General features: G+C 35.4%; 1 protein-coding gene across 2 annotated transcripts in view; it reads left to right on the forward strand.

Annotated features, from left to right (window-relative positions):
* rad18 (RAD18 E3 ubiquitin protein ligase) overlaps positions 1–17,062 on the forward strand; it is a 237,007-nt gene that overhangs the window by 104,717 nt on the left and 115,228 nt on the right. For both annotated transcript variants that reach the window (XM_059944408.1, XM_059944409.1), the window contains exons 8-9: positions 7,902–7,975; positions 8,059–8,119. In XM_059944408.1, coding sequence (XP_059800391.1) covers positions 7,902–7,975; positions 8,059–8,119 — 135 coding nt within the window. The remainder of the gene's footprint in view (positions 1–7,901; positions 7,976–8,058; positions 8,120–17,062) is intronic.

Raw genomic sequence — 17,062 nt, forward strand, 5'->3', positions numbered from 1 at the left:
GATTGGGAATTCAGCATCTCTTTATATTTTAATAGTGGTTCTTATTTTGCAGTTGATTTGGGAAATATGGAATGGTTTAATTTCTTGTTAGGAGTCTCCTGTTTGATACTGTATTGACTTATGAGGAATTCCAGGTAGTTTCAGTATTAGTTATCTTTTAATTAGATTAGATTTTCCTGCATTTACTAAATATATTAAATATGTTATTTGGCATTTACCATTTAATCATGTCCCATTTACTATAGAACAATTTAAAAATGCTTTATGCTTCTGAGCTAAAGCCTGAAACTGACCTGGATGTTATAATTTGTGTTCCTGACCAAACAGCAACCTACAAATAACCAAGGACTATTCGTTAGACTTTGAGAGCTTAACATGAGAGGCAATCTTAAAAATGGTTCCATCTTAGTTGCATCAAATTCACATGCATTGATATCAGTGCTCTATGAAGTAATCAGCTGACAGAATGTAAGAGGGTTTGGAGGAAATATACTAGAAGTGTTATAGAGTTTCTGCTTTTTTATCCACTTTATGAACATGCTTTCAGGAAAGCTGGGTGAATATTTTCTAGGATATTGGGATCAGAACGATAGATAGTCGGGTCTGAATCTCCCAAATCTTGGAAAGTTCAGACTGAACTCCACAAAGGGACTCAAGGCTATATAATCTGGAAGTTGTGACCAACAATATTTTGTTCATTTGCCATGAAGTTAAGATCTCAAAATTCAGCTGTGGTGTCAAATGGGGAGGTACTGTAATCCAGTATTGACTTACATTTACACTTACACTTACATAGTGTTTACATTTTATGCCTCTTGTCAGTCTAATGCCTTCTGCAATTTACTTGGCTCATCAGTTTGTTTTCTTGCCATCTTAGTTTCATAATTGACCCATCTCGTAGCAACTGCCTCCAGGCAGATTTCAGTTTCCCTCCAGGTAGATTCTATTAAAGCTTTCTTTCTCTTTGCATACCATTTAAAATTATTTCAAGCTAATCTGTTTAAAATAAAGCATCTTTCTTAACATGCCAGTACTCTGAAACCCAGTCACCAATAAATCCAATAGAAGTAATTAAGCTGCTCTCTTTTTCAAACAGTGCAAAATACCAGATAAAGGCCAAGAGTGTAATAGGGTTCTCCACTCTTTACATCAATAAAGTTAGCAATGGAACATGATAGCAAAATATATATAACTTGCTAGTCCAATAATTTTCCCATGTTGACCTACTGCAATTCATCATACTTTTTAAATATTCATGAGTCTGGAAATAACTTGATCTATGATACTTAACTGCATAGTTTGGAATGTTTATCTGTTCTCTGACTTTGGTGAGATGCATGTGAAATCATATGTGCACTGCAACTTTGTTTCAGACACAACTTTGTTAGATCTCCTCACTATTAAAGAGTGAGGATTTAATTTCTCTTACATTTACAAAATGGGTATTTTTCATTTAAAGTAAAAGTTGATGGGAAGTACATGACAATAAAAATTATAGTTGGTTGGTATCATAAAAAGTGAATGAAGTTCATTTGCCATCTGCTGGTCACACAGAGCTAGAGTAGAATTGAATCAGGGCAGAGAACTTGGCAATCAAAGCTGGAAAGTTAAAATGGTGAGTGAGGATGAAATGACAAATCAAAAGGATGGCAAGATATGGCAGTTTAGAGGTCAATAGAACAGGTAGATATCTGCATGAGCAGCAGAATGAGAGATCAAACTTGTAAACGTTATAAAAAAATGGAGTATTGAAAAGACCATTAATCAAAAGGCCATGGAGAACCTTTCAATGTCTTCTGATTAATAGTGATATATTGACTTTATGTTTTATGCCAGATGTTGACAGGGTAGTTGTACTGTTCCAGTGCTTTCTGTTTTTTTCTTAAATAACAAAACTTAGCAGCAAAATAATGTTATTTGCAAAATTGTGATAGTTCAGTTCGCTTTCTCATAGCATGAGTATTTACAGTTAATAACGAGAATTCAGTCTGAATAATGAGTCCATAAAATTGTGTGGAATATTTCTTATCTGAATGCTTAATCTTTTGAGGATTGTGGTAAGATGGTTATAAATACATATTTTTTTGTGGTTGCATACCACATAAGCAGCTTGGTGATTTTCTTTCATACATGAAGGAACAGGAGGTTTTTCAGTCACTTGAGTCTGTTTGACCATTTAGTTGTTACAGCTTTAGACTAGGTACAAACTACAGAAAATTTGGATTTTTCGAAAGAGATGCAAGAAGTCAATTTCCAAACTATGTAAAAATATAAATTAATTAAACTTGGATTAGCCTGCTTAGTCAGAAGTTAGTTTAATAGCATATTATTTGTTCATCATTATCAATGAACCTTACTGGTGTTGTGACTTACTAAAATGAGCCGCATAGAAGGTGTAACTGGAAAATATAAAAGTTTTCATTCACCGACGACCTTCGGAGGAAAGGGGGAGAGTGGGAGAGGGAGGTCCATGAAAATCACATTCCCTGACATAGTACCACATTTGCTTTTGGGTAGGGAGTTCCAGGATGTAGACCAAACATCATTAATAGAATCAGGATACTGGACACCACACACTTTCAGTGGAAATTGGAGGAACTACAAACATCCAATGAAGCCATTCATCACCACCTTCTGGGGGGCAATTAGGAAAGTGCAATAAAAGTTGGCCTTGTTTTTGTAGACTTCATTCCAAAGTTAATTAAAAACTCATCATTGAACATAGCAGTTGTATGATCATGCTTGACTAATGTTCACTAGCAGTGCAAAAGCTCTTATTTGGAACCCAAGTGGGGTTAGCAGGAGCATGGAGTATATTGTTTGGGGTAATGAAGAAAAAAGCATCTAGCAGCAGTATATGGTCTTCATAATTTTTGGAAGCGTTTGAAATTAAGAAGAGTAAAAAGGCAAGACTAAAAGTAAATGGAGTGACTAGATAAAATCTTGGCTAGTTTTATATTGTGGGAATTCAGTATCATAAGGTATGTTGAATTAAGGATAATGAAAATATGAATGAAGTGTTAAAATGTTGAACATGTCAGTATGAATTTTAAATGCCTGGGGTATTAAGACAAATATTTAGTTTAGTTGATAGGTTCCCATGCAAGGCTCATGGGTAACTTAGCAGGCATAGCTTTGATGCCAGTGATCAGGGCTGCACTGAATCATACTTGAGAAGAAATAGAGAATCAGTTAATAATTCAGGTGGAAAGAAAAGACAGGGGAGTATGTGTCTTATTGGACTGAAAAACCAGCGGTACAGGTTGGAGGAGTGGTTTGGAGATGTGGAGACATGCAAGACTATGGCTTCAGTCTCTCCAGTATTTAATGGAAGGAATTTTCTGCTGATCAAAATTAAGCAGCATGAACATCTTTATCTGGTGGACAGGTTAAGAGGGGTGGTAATGCTGGATTTGTAAATGATCAGTTTGCATATGGAATTGTATATTGTGTTTTCAGATGGAAGGAAACCTTCAGCCAAGTATTAATCCAGACTGTGTTGAAAATATTGACCGTAACACGTTACATTTTCCAACAGCCGAATCTTCATTCCTGCCAAGACATCTGCTTAATTTCTTTTGCTGGATAAATCATTCTCTCAGATTTATCTGAATTATCAGATGTAGCCATTATTTTTTCTTTAAATGTTGCAGACCTGATGAGAAAGTGAACTGTAAGATTAGAACTTACAATCAGGTTATTAAGGAAGACTGACTGTGATTCATTGCTTCATAATCAGGAGCTGGTAACCATGCTGCTTTAAAGCTTCAGACAGATTGTAAAGAAATGTAATCTGTCTCCCTTTGTTGGCAGACTTTTTTTTGGATTGTCATTATATGCTAGACTCCTGTAGCTGGTTATAGGTGTCCTGCAGGCAACGACAAAGGTAGAGTTCAGTTGTTTTTTTTTATATAACTGGTGAAAATGTTCTGGAGATTAACAGGGAGGGTTTGGTCAGTCATTGTTACAAAGACCGCGTGCAGTGCAGAATGGGCCTTAGCATCTTTGTTCTGCATACTATGCCTGAAAGATTAAATTCTTTTATTAGATTTATTTTAGATCTCATCATTGGTGCACTGTCTTCCGATACGCCCATCCATGGCCTCCTCCGCTGTTGTGATGAGGCCACACTTTGGTTGGAAGAACAACACCTTATATTCTGACTGGGTAGCCTGATGGCATGATCATTGATTTCTCAAACTTCTGGTAATGCCCCCCAATCCCCTCCCCCTTCTCAATTTTCCCATCCCCTTTTCCCTCTCTCTCTCTCCTTGCCCACTTGTCTCTTCCCTCTGGTACTCCTTCTCCCCTTTTCTTTCTTCCATGACCTTCTGTCACTTTCATCAATCAACTTCCCAGCTCTTTACTTCAACTCTCCCCCTCCAAGTTTCACCCATCACCTGATGGTTCTCTCTCCCCTCCCCCAACCTTTTAAATCATATTTTTTTCTCCAGTCCTGCTGAAGGGTTTCTGCCCAGAAAGTCAACTGTACTTTTTCCATAGGTGCTGCCTGGCCTGCTCAGTTCCTCCAGCATTTTGTGTGTATTGCTTGGTACAAACTGTGCCCACTTCTTATGAAACATAAACTGTGTGTGTTGTGTGGATTTCTTCAGATTTTCTGTTATTTGTGATTTGTTTACAGTTTATATCAAGCTTTTTTCACTCAATAAAATGTATGTAACATGTTAGTCAAATATGATTTTGAAGTGCCCTAAAGATAAAAAAAATTAACTTTATTTGTCACATGTACATTGAAACGTACAATGAAATGCTTTGTTTAGCATCAACAACAACACAGTCTGGATAAGTGCTGGGGGCATGCTTCCGCGCTAACATAGCATGCCCACAACTTTACTAACTCTAACCCATATGCCTTTAGAATGTGGAAGGAAACTGGAGCACCCGGTGAAAACCCACGTAGTCACAGTGAGAACATACACACCCATCACAGACAGCTGCTAGAAATGCACCCAATCTTACAGTTGGCTCTGTAAAGCATTATGTTAACCACTTTGCTGCCATGCTGCTCTGGTCTGGATTGCTTACTTTATAGTAAATTAACAAATTTGGAGCTTGGCAAATGTTTCCTGTAGTATAATAATGACTGGTAACTATTTATCTCAACTTAGTCCAATCATAATTATTCCTATTTTGTCTCTTCTTTCCACTTCATTAGAGTTTTGTTATTTAATGATGTTTGCTTAATAGTTTAATCAGAATCAAGATTATTGTCATTGACATAAGTTATGATTTTTTTTGTTTTGTGTTGTTGAGTTATGGACACATTGATTGATGTTTACAGTATGGTTTTGCCTTCCTATTTGGAGGTGGTTTGCATCTTTCATAGGTAATCTAGCTTTGTTTGATGGGCAATCTTTAATTCTGAACTGTAATAGGAAGAGCTGTTATTGGAGATGTTGTTTCTACTCCAGTACTCCTTCCTTCAGAACTCGTCAAATTTCAGTGAATGATAGCGTTCCATTAGTCCTAAAAGTGGTTCATTGACTGAAGTTGAGGTTTAAGAGTCTTATGGATTTGGTTTCCTCTGCAAGTGTTATCAGGGATGGTAACCATTTCGCCAGGTTTCCTTGTGGTTTACTTGCGACATTTCTAATCACGCTCTCAACACCATCTGAGCACAGCAGCTAGCAGTGCACTGTGGTCAAGTCAAGCAACACCAGCATTGTAGTCTTGATCATCTACACATTCGGCACCCTGTTTAGCTTTTAGTAAAAAGTCAAACATACTTAAATATCCCCCAGGGCATTAGATAAATTATATCTGTAATAAGCAACAAAAGCTTGATTGTGTTTGGAGGATTAAGTGCTTATTTCTCTACAGACGGGATAAGATTGTGAGGGATTTAAAAGCAAAGATGGCCACTTGAAAATAATGATAAAGTGAGACCGGGCGAGAGCAGAAATGGACTGGAGTCCAGCCAGAGAGGGCATTTTCAGAATGTTTTATCTACATAATGCTGTGACTGTTAATGTATTTCCAGTGGCTTTCTGTTTTTATTATAAATGATTCATGCTGATTTTGCTTCCTTAAAACTAAAAATACACATATTTGTCTTTGTTGCTTAGGTCAACCGGTTTCAGCAATTCCCTGTGGCAATGAGAAACCTTCTTGGTGTTCCCATGCAGGTTTCCTTTTGATCTATCACTGATTTTCAATCTGAATTATATTGGTTTTGGTGGAATGCTGGCAATTAATCACACGTACTTTGTTAAAATAAATGACATTTTTTGTGACCTTTGGCTATTCATGGGAAATAAGTCATAAATCTTCCTTGGTGTTTAATTTTATTTTATTTATTCTGTTAATATTCTCCTTAAAACCATGCATCTTTAAAAAAAATTATGAACCTCAAATAAAAGCTAATTTATGACTCAAAATACTCCCTGACCTTTCCCATATATTTTGGATGGTTGTAGCAAGTCACTGCACCCTATCCAATGGTCTTGTGCTAGCTTGAGCAGCAGAATGGAGATGATTTGGGTTTCCAAATTGTGTTTTGTTTACTCTGTTTAGTATTGCCATGAAAGCTGGTTGAAAGTCAGCTGACAATTTGATGCTGTTTGTTATTAAATAAGCTGGCAATAAATGTTATTCAGGCCATTGGAGTGTTGGCCATCTACCAGGAGGTATTGGTGTGGTTGTGCTGATCATTAGTCATGGAGAACTGATGTCCAACTGCAATGTGTGTATCAGTGTTTGCCAATCCTCTGGGCCTGCCCAGTGTAGCTCGGAAGTAGAGCATACAGATGCTGATAAGCAGTTGTACCTGACCCTTTGTTTCAGGCTGTAAAGGCATTCTCTAAATTGTATGAATGTTCTTTTTAAATTATATTTCTTTACTTCACTTCTTGGTCCTCCATCCCAGGTAAGAATCTGAGCAATTCTCAAATCAGTATTCAAATTAAATTACCCTACATCAAAAAAATCCATTACAGCTGCCAAATTAATCTTGAAATCTCCTAAAACTCATTCATATATATGGGCTGTATTTGATGGTCATTTGTAAGATGTGGGGGCCTTTATGTTTTTAAATTAACAGCAGTTTAATTTGTTTTTAAATATTTTAATTTTGTTAACTTATTCTTTGCGTTTTTGATTACTTAAATGCTTCTGATGTCTCAGAACCAGATGTATCAGGTTTTTGATTACTTAACTGGCTCTGATGTCTGGCATGGGAGTGGGGAGGCTACTGCATAAGACTGAAAGAAGCTGCAGGAGGTTGTAAATTAAGTCGGCTCCATCTTGGGTACTAGCCTGCAAAGTGCCCAGGACATCAGCAAGGAGCGGTGTCTCAGAAAGGCAGTGTCCATTATTAAAGACCTTCAGCACCCAGAGCATGCCCTTTTCTCACTGTTACCATCAGGTAGGAGGTACAGAAGCCTGAAGGCACGCACTCAGTGACTCAGGAACAGCTTCTTCCTCTCTGCCATTTGATTCCTAAATGGACATTGAACGCTACCTCACTTTTTAAATATATATTATTCCTGTTTTTTTTTGCACAATTTTTAATCTATTCAAATATGTATACTGTAATTGATTTAATTATTTTTCCCTTCTATATTATGTATTGCTTTTGCAGCTAAGTTAACAAATTTCACGACATATGCCAGTGATAATAAAACCTGATTCTGATTTTGTAAATAAAGTTTAGAAATATTGAAAAGGCCTTCTGTCAGTTGTGCCTAATGCTAGTTTGGTCCACAAGCAGATCAGAAACAGATGTGTTTGCATGCCAAGGAAACTTTGACCACAAGTTTAACATTTCATATTTTATTGTTACAATTCAGTCGTATATGAGATGTTTGATATAGTGAAAAGGAGAGAAAAATATTGGCTCTTTTCTTGATTGAAATGATTTTCAATTGCTTTTTTTCATTCAGCCAAAGACATTGCCAAAGAAATTGAAAAGAATGAAAAGACCCGAGCTCAGCTTGAAGCCAAAGTGGTTGAAAATGTAAGTGTACTTTAATGCTTTCTCTGTATTTTAATCTACCTGAAGGAGAAAGAAAAAAGTTATAGCTCAGTTGTTTTCATTAGGCAATGAAATTCACAAAGGATCAGTCAGAAGAAGAAATTGATGCGCTCCACAAGGACTATCGTAAGTGTATGATTTTTTAAAACTAGTGCCTTTTAGATTTTGGAGCCTTGTATTTGAATGCATAAACAATGACAGTGTTTACACTGTCCTGTGACCAGCACTCAAACCTTGAGAGACACAAGGATGTCCCCGGAGAGGGATCAGTGAAGATTTACTGGCATGGGTGAAGGAAATGAGAGACTATGGCTGGGATCCTTATCAGAGCAGAGTACAGGGGATTTGGTAAATATGTTCAAAATTATAAAAGATTTTTGAGATTGGTAATTGCTTTTATGGGGTTTTTGGGTTTTTTGGGTTCTAATGTTTAACTGTCATTCATTCGTTGGGGCACTGCTCTGTTTTTGTGAATGTTTACGAAGAAAAAGAATTTCAGGATGTATGTTGTATATATTTCTCTGACATTAAATGTGCCTATTGAAACAACTTAAAGAAGAGTTCAACTTCAAGTTTATAGCCATTTACCTATGCGCGTGTATATAGTTAAATGAAGCAATGTTCCTCAGGGACCAAGATGTAAAACACAGTACATATATCACATACGGTACATAAAATAAAATTAGCACAATAATATTAACAAATAAATAAAGTATTCTGTAGCTGTACAAATTCACATAAAGTGTGTATGCAACATATAAGTAAGTACTGTATACAACAGCATAATGCTACTGGAACTATCATAACTAATGTATACAGGGTTGTAGCACAGTGTTCAGAAATCTAGTCTGGAAGAAGAAGCTGTTACACAGCCTAACAGTCCTCGTTCTTGCATTGCGGTACCTTCTGACTGAGTGTAGGAGGTCAAAGAGATTGTGGGACAAATGGGAGGGATCATTGGCAAATGCAGTGCCTTTGGAATTTGTCTTGGATGGAGGAGTGAGAAACTGGCGATTCTCTCAGCAGTCCTCACAATCAGTTGCAGGATCTTGTGCTCAGATTCCTTTGATTCCCATACTAGATGGTGTTACAGTGTCAGGACATTTTCAAAGATGCTGCGGTAGAATGTGGTTAAAATGGAGGTGGGGAACCTTGCTCACAATCTCTTCAAGAAGTGGAGGCACTGCTGTATTTTCTTGACTGAAGAGATAAGGGACCAAATGAAATCATCTGTGATGTATACTCAAGAAATTTGGTTCTCCTGACTCTATCCACAGAGAAGCCGTAAGGAGTGGTCAGCCTGAGTCTTCCTGAAGTCCACAATCATCTCTACCTGTTTGCAGCAGTCCACTGGCTTCTCTGCCTGCTCCCTATATGCTGACTCATCATTGTTGCTGCTGAAGACAGCTTCTGTTATGTCATCAGTGAACTTAATGATGTGGTTACAGCTTGGATCTAGCAGTACGATGTTACTTTAAATAGTAATAAATAATAAATATTGAAAACATGCGTTGTAGAGTCCTTGAAATTGTCTCCATACTTTGTGGAATCACTTCAGTGTTGGGGTGAGTGAGGTTATCCACTTTGTTTCAGCCTCATCATATGCTCAAATTTCATAGGTAAGAACATAATCTTAAAAATGTCTCCCAAAATATATCAAAAGTACAAGAGTAACGAGTATTTTAATTTTAATTGCTGCTATTTTCTTACTCAGCCAGTGTCTAATATAGCAAAGTTACACTCCTGTGTTGACATGTTCCAACTTAATGTATCATGTTTTGTTGCTCAATGTGTAACTGTATTAGATTAGTTTATTGATATATACAGCAGAGTGCAATGAAAATCCTTGTTTTAATGAAGTCCACAGAATTATCAGTATGTTCCTTTGCATATTGTTTATTTATTTTTATTTCTTTGAGATCCAACACTGGTGACCTTGGGTTCAACTCCCCCCCACTGCCTGTAAGGAGTTTGTACGTTCTCCCTGTGACAGCATGGGTTTCCTCTGTTTGCTCTGGTTAAATCCACAGTCCAAAGATTAACTGGTTGGTAGGTTAATTGGTCATTATAAATTAGCCTGTGATTAGGCTAGGGTAAAATCAGGGCAATTGCTGTGCAGCATGCCTCAAAGGGCTAGATGAGCCTATTCTGCACTGTATCTTAGTAAAATAAAATAAATACAACAATATGCAAAAGAACAAAATGGTGCAAAGATTGTAATACGATCTGAAGTAGTGCAAATCAAAACTAAAATGACAATAGCAGGTTAATTGAAATGGGAAATTTAAGCGTATGAATATGTGTCAGTATCTCCAGGAATGGGGTGTGAAAGAGGTGTTTGGTACAGATGTCTGATAGTATTGGCGGGAGCGATTTTTAAAAAAATCAGGATGTCTGGGCTTTCAAGCTCCTGAATCTTCTCTCAGAAGGTAGAAGAGAGAAAAGGGAATGACTATAGAGGCAAGTATCCCAAAAGTACTGGCCTTCCTTAAGCAATGCATCATGAAGAGGGAGTGAACGAAAATAAGTGATGAGTCTGTAATTGACTAGGCTGTATTTACCACTATCTGTAGTTTCAGTCAGTCAAGAGCAGAGCAGTTGTCATAGCAGGCTGAAATGCAAACAGATCAGAATACTTTACACTCTTGAACACCCTAATCCTGACTCCCAATCTGACAGACTCAACAGAAACTTCAGGACTGGTGTCTGTCAACCATAGCATACAATAAAAGGTCTGTAGTATCCTCAGATCTTGGCCACATTTCCCTATTTTTTAGAAAAATATAGAAACATAGAAAACCTACAGCTCAATACAGACCCTTTGGCCCACAATGCTGTGCTTTAGAAATTGCCTATGGTTACCCATAGCCCTTTATTTTTCTAAGCTCCATGTACCTAATCAAGAGCCTCTTGAAAGACCCTATTGTACTCAGCTCCACCACTGTCGCGGCAGCCCCCCCACACACTCACAACTCTCTGTGTAAAAAAAACAACTTACCCCTGACATCTCTGTACCTACTTCCAAGCACTTTTAAACTGTGCCCTGTTGTGTTAGCCATTTCAGCCCTGGGGAGAAGCCTCTGACTATCCACACGATCAATGCTTCATATCATTTTATACACCTCTATCGGTCACCTCTCATCCTCTGTTTCTCCAAGGAGAAAAGGCTGAGTTCACTCAACCTGTTCTCATAATGCACGCTCCCCAATCCAGGCAACATCCTTGTAAGTCTTCTCTGCACCCTTTCTATAGTTTCCACATCCTTCCTGTAGTGAGGTTACCAGAACAGAGCACGGTACTGCAAGTGGTGTCTGACCAGAGTCCTATATAGCTTCAACATTACCTCCCAGCTCTTAAACTCATTCCCACGATTGATGAAGGTCAATGCACTGTATGCCGCCTTAACCACACAGTCAACCTATGCAGCAGCTTTGAGTGTCTTATGGACTCAGACCCCAAGATCCCTTTGATCCTCCTCACTGCCAAGAGTCTTATCATTAATACCGTATTCTGCCATCATATTTGACGTACTAAAATGCACCACCTCACACTTATCTGGGTTGAACTCCATCTGCCACTTCTCAACCCAGTTTTGCATCTTATCGATGTCCCACTGTAACCTCTGACAGCCCTTCACACTATCCACAACACCCCCAACCTTTGTGTCACCAGCAAACTTACTAACTCATCCCTCCACCTCCACTTCCTCATCCAGGTCATTTATAAAAAATCACGAAGAGTAGGGATCCCAGAACAGATCCTTGAGGATCTGGTCACCGACCTCCATGCAGAATATGACCCACTCTTTGCCTTCTGTGGGCAAGCCAGTTCTGGATCCACAAAGCAATGTGTTTTTGGATCCCATGCCTCCTTACTTTCTCAATAAGCCTTGCATGGGATATCTTATCAAATGCCTTGCTGAAATGCATATACACTATATCTACGGCTGTAACTTCATCATTGTTTAGTCACATCCTCAAAAAATTATTTTTCTTTCTTTTTCAATCTTTTTATTGAGTTTCATATATACATATAGAAAAAACATAACATAATAATGAATAGGTTATGAATACAATAGACTTGAAGTCACATTAATAATAAGATAACAATATCCTATTAAACATCGACAAAAGAAAATACATTAATCAATCAAGTCCATATGATTATATATGAAAAAAAACAAAAATAATCGTCAAAAGAAGAAAAAATTTGAAAATATGTGGAAAATATATATTGAGAAAAAAAAACACTAAACTAAAACTAACATGGGCAATAATAATAGTTTACAAGTATATGATAGTGTCAAAAAACTCTGGAACTCCATACCTGAACAAGACTAAGCAGAAAGAAGGTCTGGAAAAGGCCAAATTAATTCATATGAAAGTGTCGAATGAACGGTCCCCAAGTTTCTTCAAATTTAATTGATGAGTCAAAAGTAGTGCTTCTAATTTTTTCCAAGCTCAGATAAGAAATAGTTTGAGAAAACCACTGAAACGTGGTAGGAGGATTTACTTCTTTCCAGTTTTGTAATATAGACCTTCTGGCCATTAATGTTACAAAAGCAATCATTCGTCTAATTGAAGGGGAAAACTGATTACCATCCTCATTTGGTATACCAAAAATTGCAGTAATAAAATGAGGTTGTAGATCGATATTCCAAATTGAGGAAATGGTAGTAAATATGTCCTTCCAATAATTATGTAAAGTGGGACATGACCAAAACATATGAGTCAATGAAGCCACTTCTGAATGACATCTGTCACATTGAGGGTTAATATGAGAATAGAATTGAGCAAGTTTATCTTTAGACATATGAGCTCTATGTACAATTTTAAATTGTATTAAGGCATGTTTAGCACATATAGAAGAGGAATTAACCATTTGTAAAATTTTTTCCCATTTATCTGTTGATATATTATATCGAAGTTCTTTTTCCCATTCTTGTTTAATTCTAACTGATATTTCTGGTTGTATCTTCATAATCATATTATAAATAAAAGCTACTAATCCCTTCTGACAAGGATTTAAGGTAAAAATTAAATCTGGAAAATCCATTGAAGTTGAGTTGGGAAAAGATGGTAGAACTTTATGTAAAAAATTTCTAATTTGTAGATATCTGAAAAAGTTAGATTTAGGTAATTTAAATTTGTTGGAAAGTTGGTCAAAAGACATCAAAGTACCTTCAAAAAAAAGATCACGAAAACATTTTATACCTTTCCTTTTCCATATGCTAAAAGCTTGATCTGTTAAGGAAGGTTTGAAAAAAAAATTAAATAAAATAGGGCTATCAAGAACAAAGTTTTTCAAAGTAAAAAACTTACGAAATTGAAACCAAATTCGTAATGTATGTTTGATAACAGGATTAGATATCTGTTTATTGAATTTAACTAAATTAGTAGGAAGAAAAGAACCAAGAACGGAGAATAGAGAATATCCCTTTACCTCATCACATTCCAAATTTACCCACTGTGGGCACAATGGTGAATCCAAATCTAATTTCCAATATATTAGGTTACGAATATTATTCGCCCAATAGTAAAATCTAAAATTAGGTAAAGCTAAACCACCATCTTTTTTAGATTTTTGTAATTGCCTTTTACTTAACCTGGGGTTTTTATTTTGCCACACAAATGAGGAAATTTTTGAATCAATGTTGTCAAAAAAAGATTTAGGAATAAAAATTGGTAAGGCTTGAAATAAATATAAAAATTTCGGTAAAATCATCATTTTAATAGCATTAATCCGACCAACTAATGATAAGGATAAGGGAGACCATCTTGTAGTAAGTTGTTGAATTTGATGAAGCATAGGTAAAAAATTAAGTCTGAATAAATCTTTATATTTCTTGGTAATTTTTATACCTAAATAGATAAAGTTATCAGTAACAACTTTAAATGGTATCCTGTCATTCAATAAAGTTTGCGCGTTTAAGGGGAATAATTCGCTCTTATCCAAGTTTAATTTATAACCAGAAAAACTACCAAATTGAGCCAACAAAGATAAAATAGCAGGAATAGATCTGTCAGGATCAGAAATATATAACAGCAAGTCATCAGCATAAAGTGATAACTTGTATAACTTCTCATTACGGGTAATACCAAAAATATTAGGAGATTCACGAATAGCAATGGCTAAAGGTTCTAATGCGATATTAAATAATAAAGGACTTAATGGACAACCTTGTCTCGTACCACGAGATAATTGAAAAAAAGAGGATCTGTAATTATTTGTAAGAACAGAAGCAACAGGTTTATAATATATTAATTTAATCCATGATATGAAATTAGGGCTAAAATTAAAATTTCTCAATACATTAAATAAGTATGTCCATTCAACTCTATCAAAAGCTTTTTCAGCATCTAATGAAATAATACATTCTGGGGTTGTGGGTGGTGGAGTATAAATTATATTAATCAATTTTCTGACATTAAAAAAGGAATACCGATTCCTAATGAAACCAGTTTGGTCTTCTGAAATAATCTGTGATAGTACCCTTTCTAATCTAACAGCTAAAATTTTTGTAAGAATCTTAGAATCTACATTTAATAATGATATAGGGCGATAAGATGCACATAAATTAGGATCTTTATCTTTTTTAAGAATTAAAGAGATAGTAGCTTCATAAAAAGATTGAGGTAATCTCTTCTTAGCAAATGCATCATTAAAGATTTCACATAACCAAGGGGAAAGCAAAGAAGAAAAAGTTTTTAAAAATTCTACAATATAACCATCAGGGCCAGGAGCTTTCCCTGAGTTCATTGATGAGATAGCCTCTCCTATTTCGGCCATAGAGATGGGAGCATCGAACAAGCTACGATCTTCATCTGTCAGTTTAGGAATATTCAAATTGTTAAAAAAATTATCCATCATGGACAGGTCACCATCAAATTCTGATTGATATAAAGATTTATAAAAATCTTGAAAAGTGTTATTGATTTCTTTATGATCAGTAGTTAGATTACCGTCTTGTTTACGAATTTTAATAATTTGTCGCTTAGTTGAAATAGCTTTTAATTGATTAGCTAACAATTTACTAGTTCGATCACTATGAATATAGAATTGAGCCCTGGTCCTAGTTAATTGATTTTCAATTGAAGAAGATAATAATAAACTATGTTCCATTTGAAGCTCAACTCTCTTCTTATAAAGTTCTTTAGTAGGAGTCACGGAATAAATCTTATCAATTTCCTTAATTTTATCCACTAATAAAGCAATATCTAAATATCTTTGTTTTCTTTTACCAACGGAATATGAGATAATTTGTCCACGGATAAAAGCTTTAAAAGAGTCCCAAAGTATTCCTCTGTCAGTTTCTTCAGTATAGTTTATTGAGAAAAACAGGTCAATTTGCTGTTTTATGTAGGTGATAAATTCTGGGTCTTGAAGCAAAGTAGCGTTAAGTCTCCAAGATCTAGTATTATTGGAAAAGTCCGAAATCTTAATAGATAACTTCAAAGGTGCATGATCCGAAATAGTAATAGAATCATATTTACAATCAATAACATCCATTAATAACCGATGATCAATAAGGAAATAATCAATTCTAGAATAACTATGATATACATGTGAAAAAAAAGAAAATTCTTTATCTTTAGGGTTCAAAAACTGCCATATTTCAGTAATTCCTGAATCAACCATGAAAGAATTAATAAGTAAGGCTAATCTATTCGGAAGAGTTCGAATAGGTTTAGATCTATCCATCGAAGGATTCAAACAACAATTAAAATCTCCACCCATTATCAACATATATTCATTTAGCTTAGGAAGGGAAGTAAATATACGTTTAAAAAATTCAGGGCAGTCAAAGTTTGGAGCATAAATATTAACTAGAACCACTTTTCGATTAAAAAGTGATCCAGTTATCAACAAAAATCTGCCCTGTGGATCAGAGGTAATTTCATGATGTGTAAACGAAATTGAGGGGTCTATAAAAATAGACACACCCCTAATTTTGGTGGTACAATTCGAGTGAAATTGTTGACCCTTCCAGAACCTAAAAAAACGTTGATTATCCTCCCTCCTAATATGGGTCTCCTGTGCAAAAATAATATTAGCATTCAATCTATGGAATACTTTAAATATTTTTTTACGTTTAATCGGATGATTTAAACCATTAGTATTCCAAGAGATAAAGTTAATAGATTTATCCATCATGCCAATATTAGTTGTGTGTATCATAAAAGGTTAAAAAGACACATAACCCATAATTCAGGAAGAAGGAAAATTGATTCAGGAGCAACCGGAGAACATGACACCTCAACAATATTAATAATTTATAGACGGCCCATAAACTAAAAGCAAAAAAATAAAAAGCAAAAGCGTGAAAAAAGATACCCCTCCCCCCACCCCTGGAAAAAAAGCCAAGCGGCAGGCGCATACTCTAACACTAACATTACCCCCATTTCAAGATGGCAGCTCCATAAAAAGATTAAAAAAAACTATATAACACCCAGATTTAAATATAGGGTTGCAAAAAAAATATATCAGTCAGAATGAAAAAAATAATATAATAAAACAAACAATCATTAATAAAAAGAAAGTATAAACATTAAAATTTGAAAGTGTAATATACCTTTAAAAAAAGTCCCATGTTCAAATACAAGAAAGATGACGTTTCAAAAGCAAAGACTTATGGGAAGAAGAAACGACATTTTGAAAAAGCCATATTACAAAATATAGATATAAATTCAGCAATCTATTAAAACAATTTAATAAAAAAAGTTATCAAAATAGGATTAAAAAAAGGATTTAATAGACACTACAATATATAAAAAAAAGATCAAAAAATCCAAAACATTCGTCCCATTTCTAAGTATAGGCAAACAGATAAATGCTTACAGAAAGCAAAGTCTTGTGGGAAGAAGAAACAACATCTTGAAAAAAAAGTAAATCATTATTGCAAAATATAAACGTGTATATCCGTAACAGAAAAAAGAATAATAAAAGAAAAAATATTATAAAAATTAAAAGAGCATCTATAAACAATGATGACAGTAAAAAAAAAGAAACCAGACCCGTAGGTCAGGGTAAAAAGTTATAACCCAGCTTCCTGGGTTAAAACTTAAAATG

This window comes from Hypanus sabinus, chromosome 19 (genome assembly GCF_030144855.1).
Source record: "Hypanus sabinus isolate sHypSab1 chromosome 19, sHypSab1.hap1, whole genome shotgun sequence".
NCBI classification, from domain to species: domain Eukaryota; kingdom Metazoa; phylum Chordata; class Chondrichthyes; order Myliobatiformes; family Dasyatidae; genus Hypanus; species Hypanus sabinus.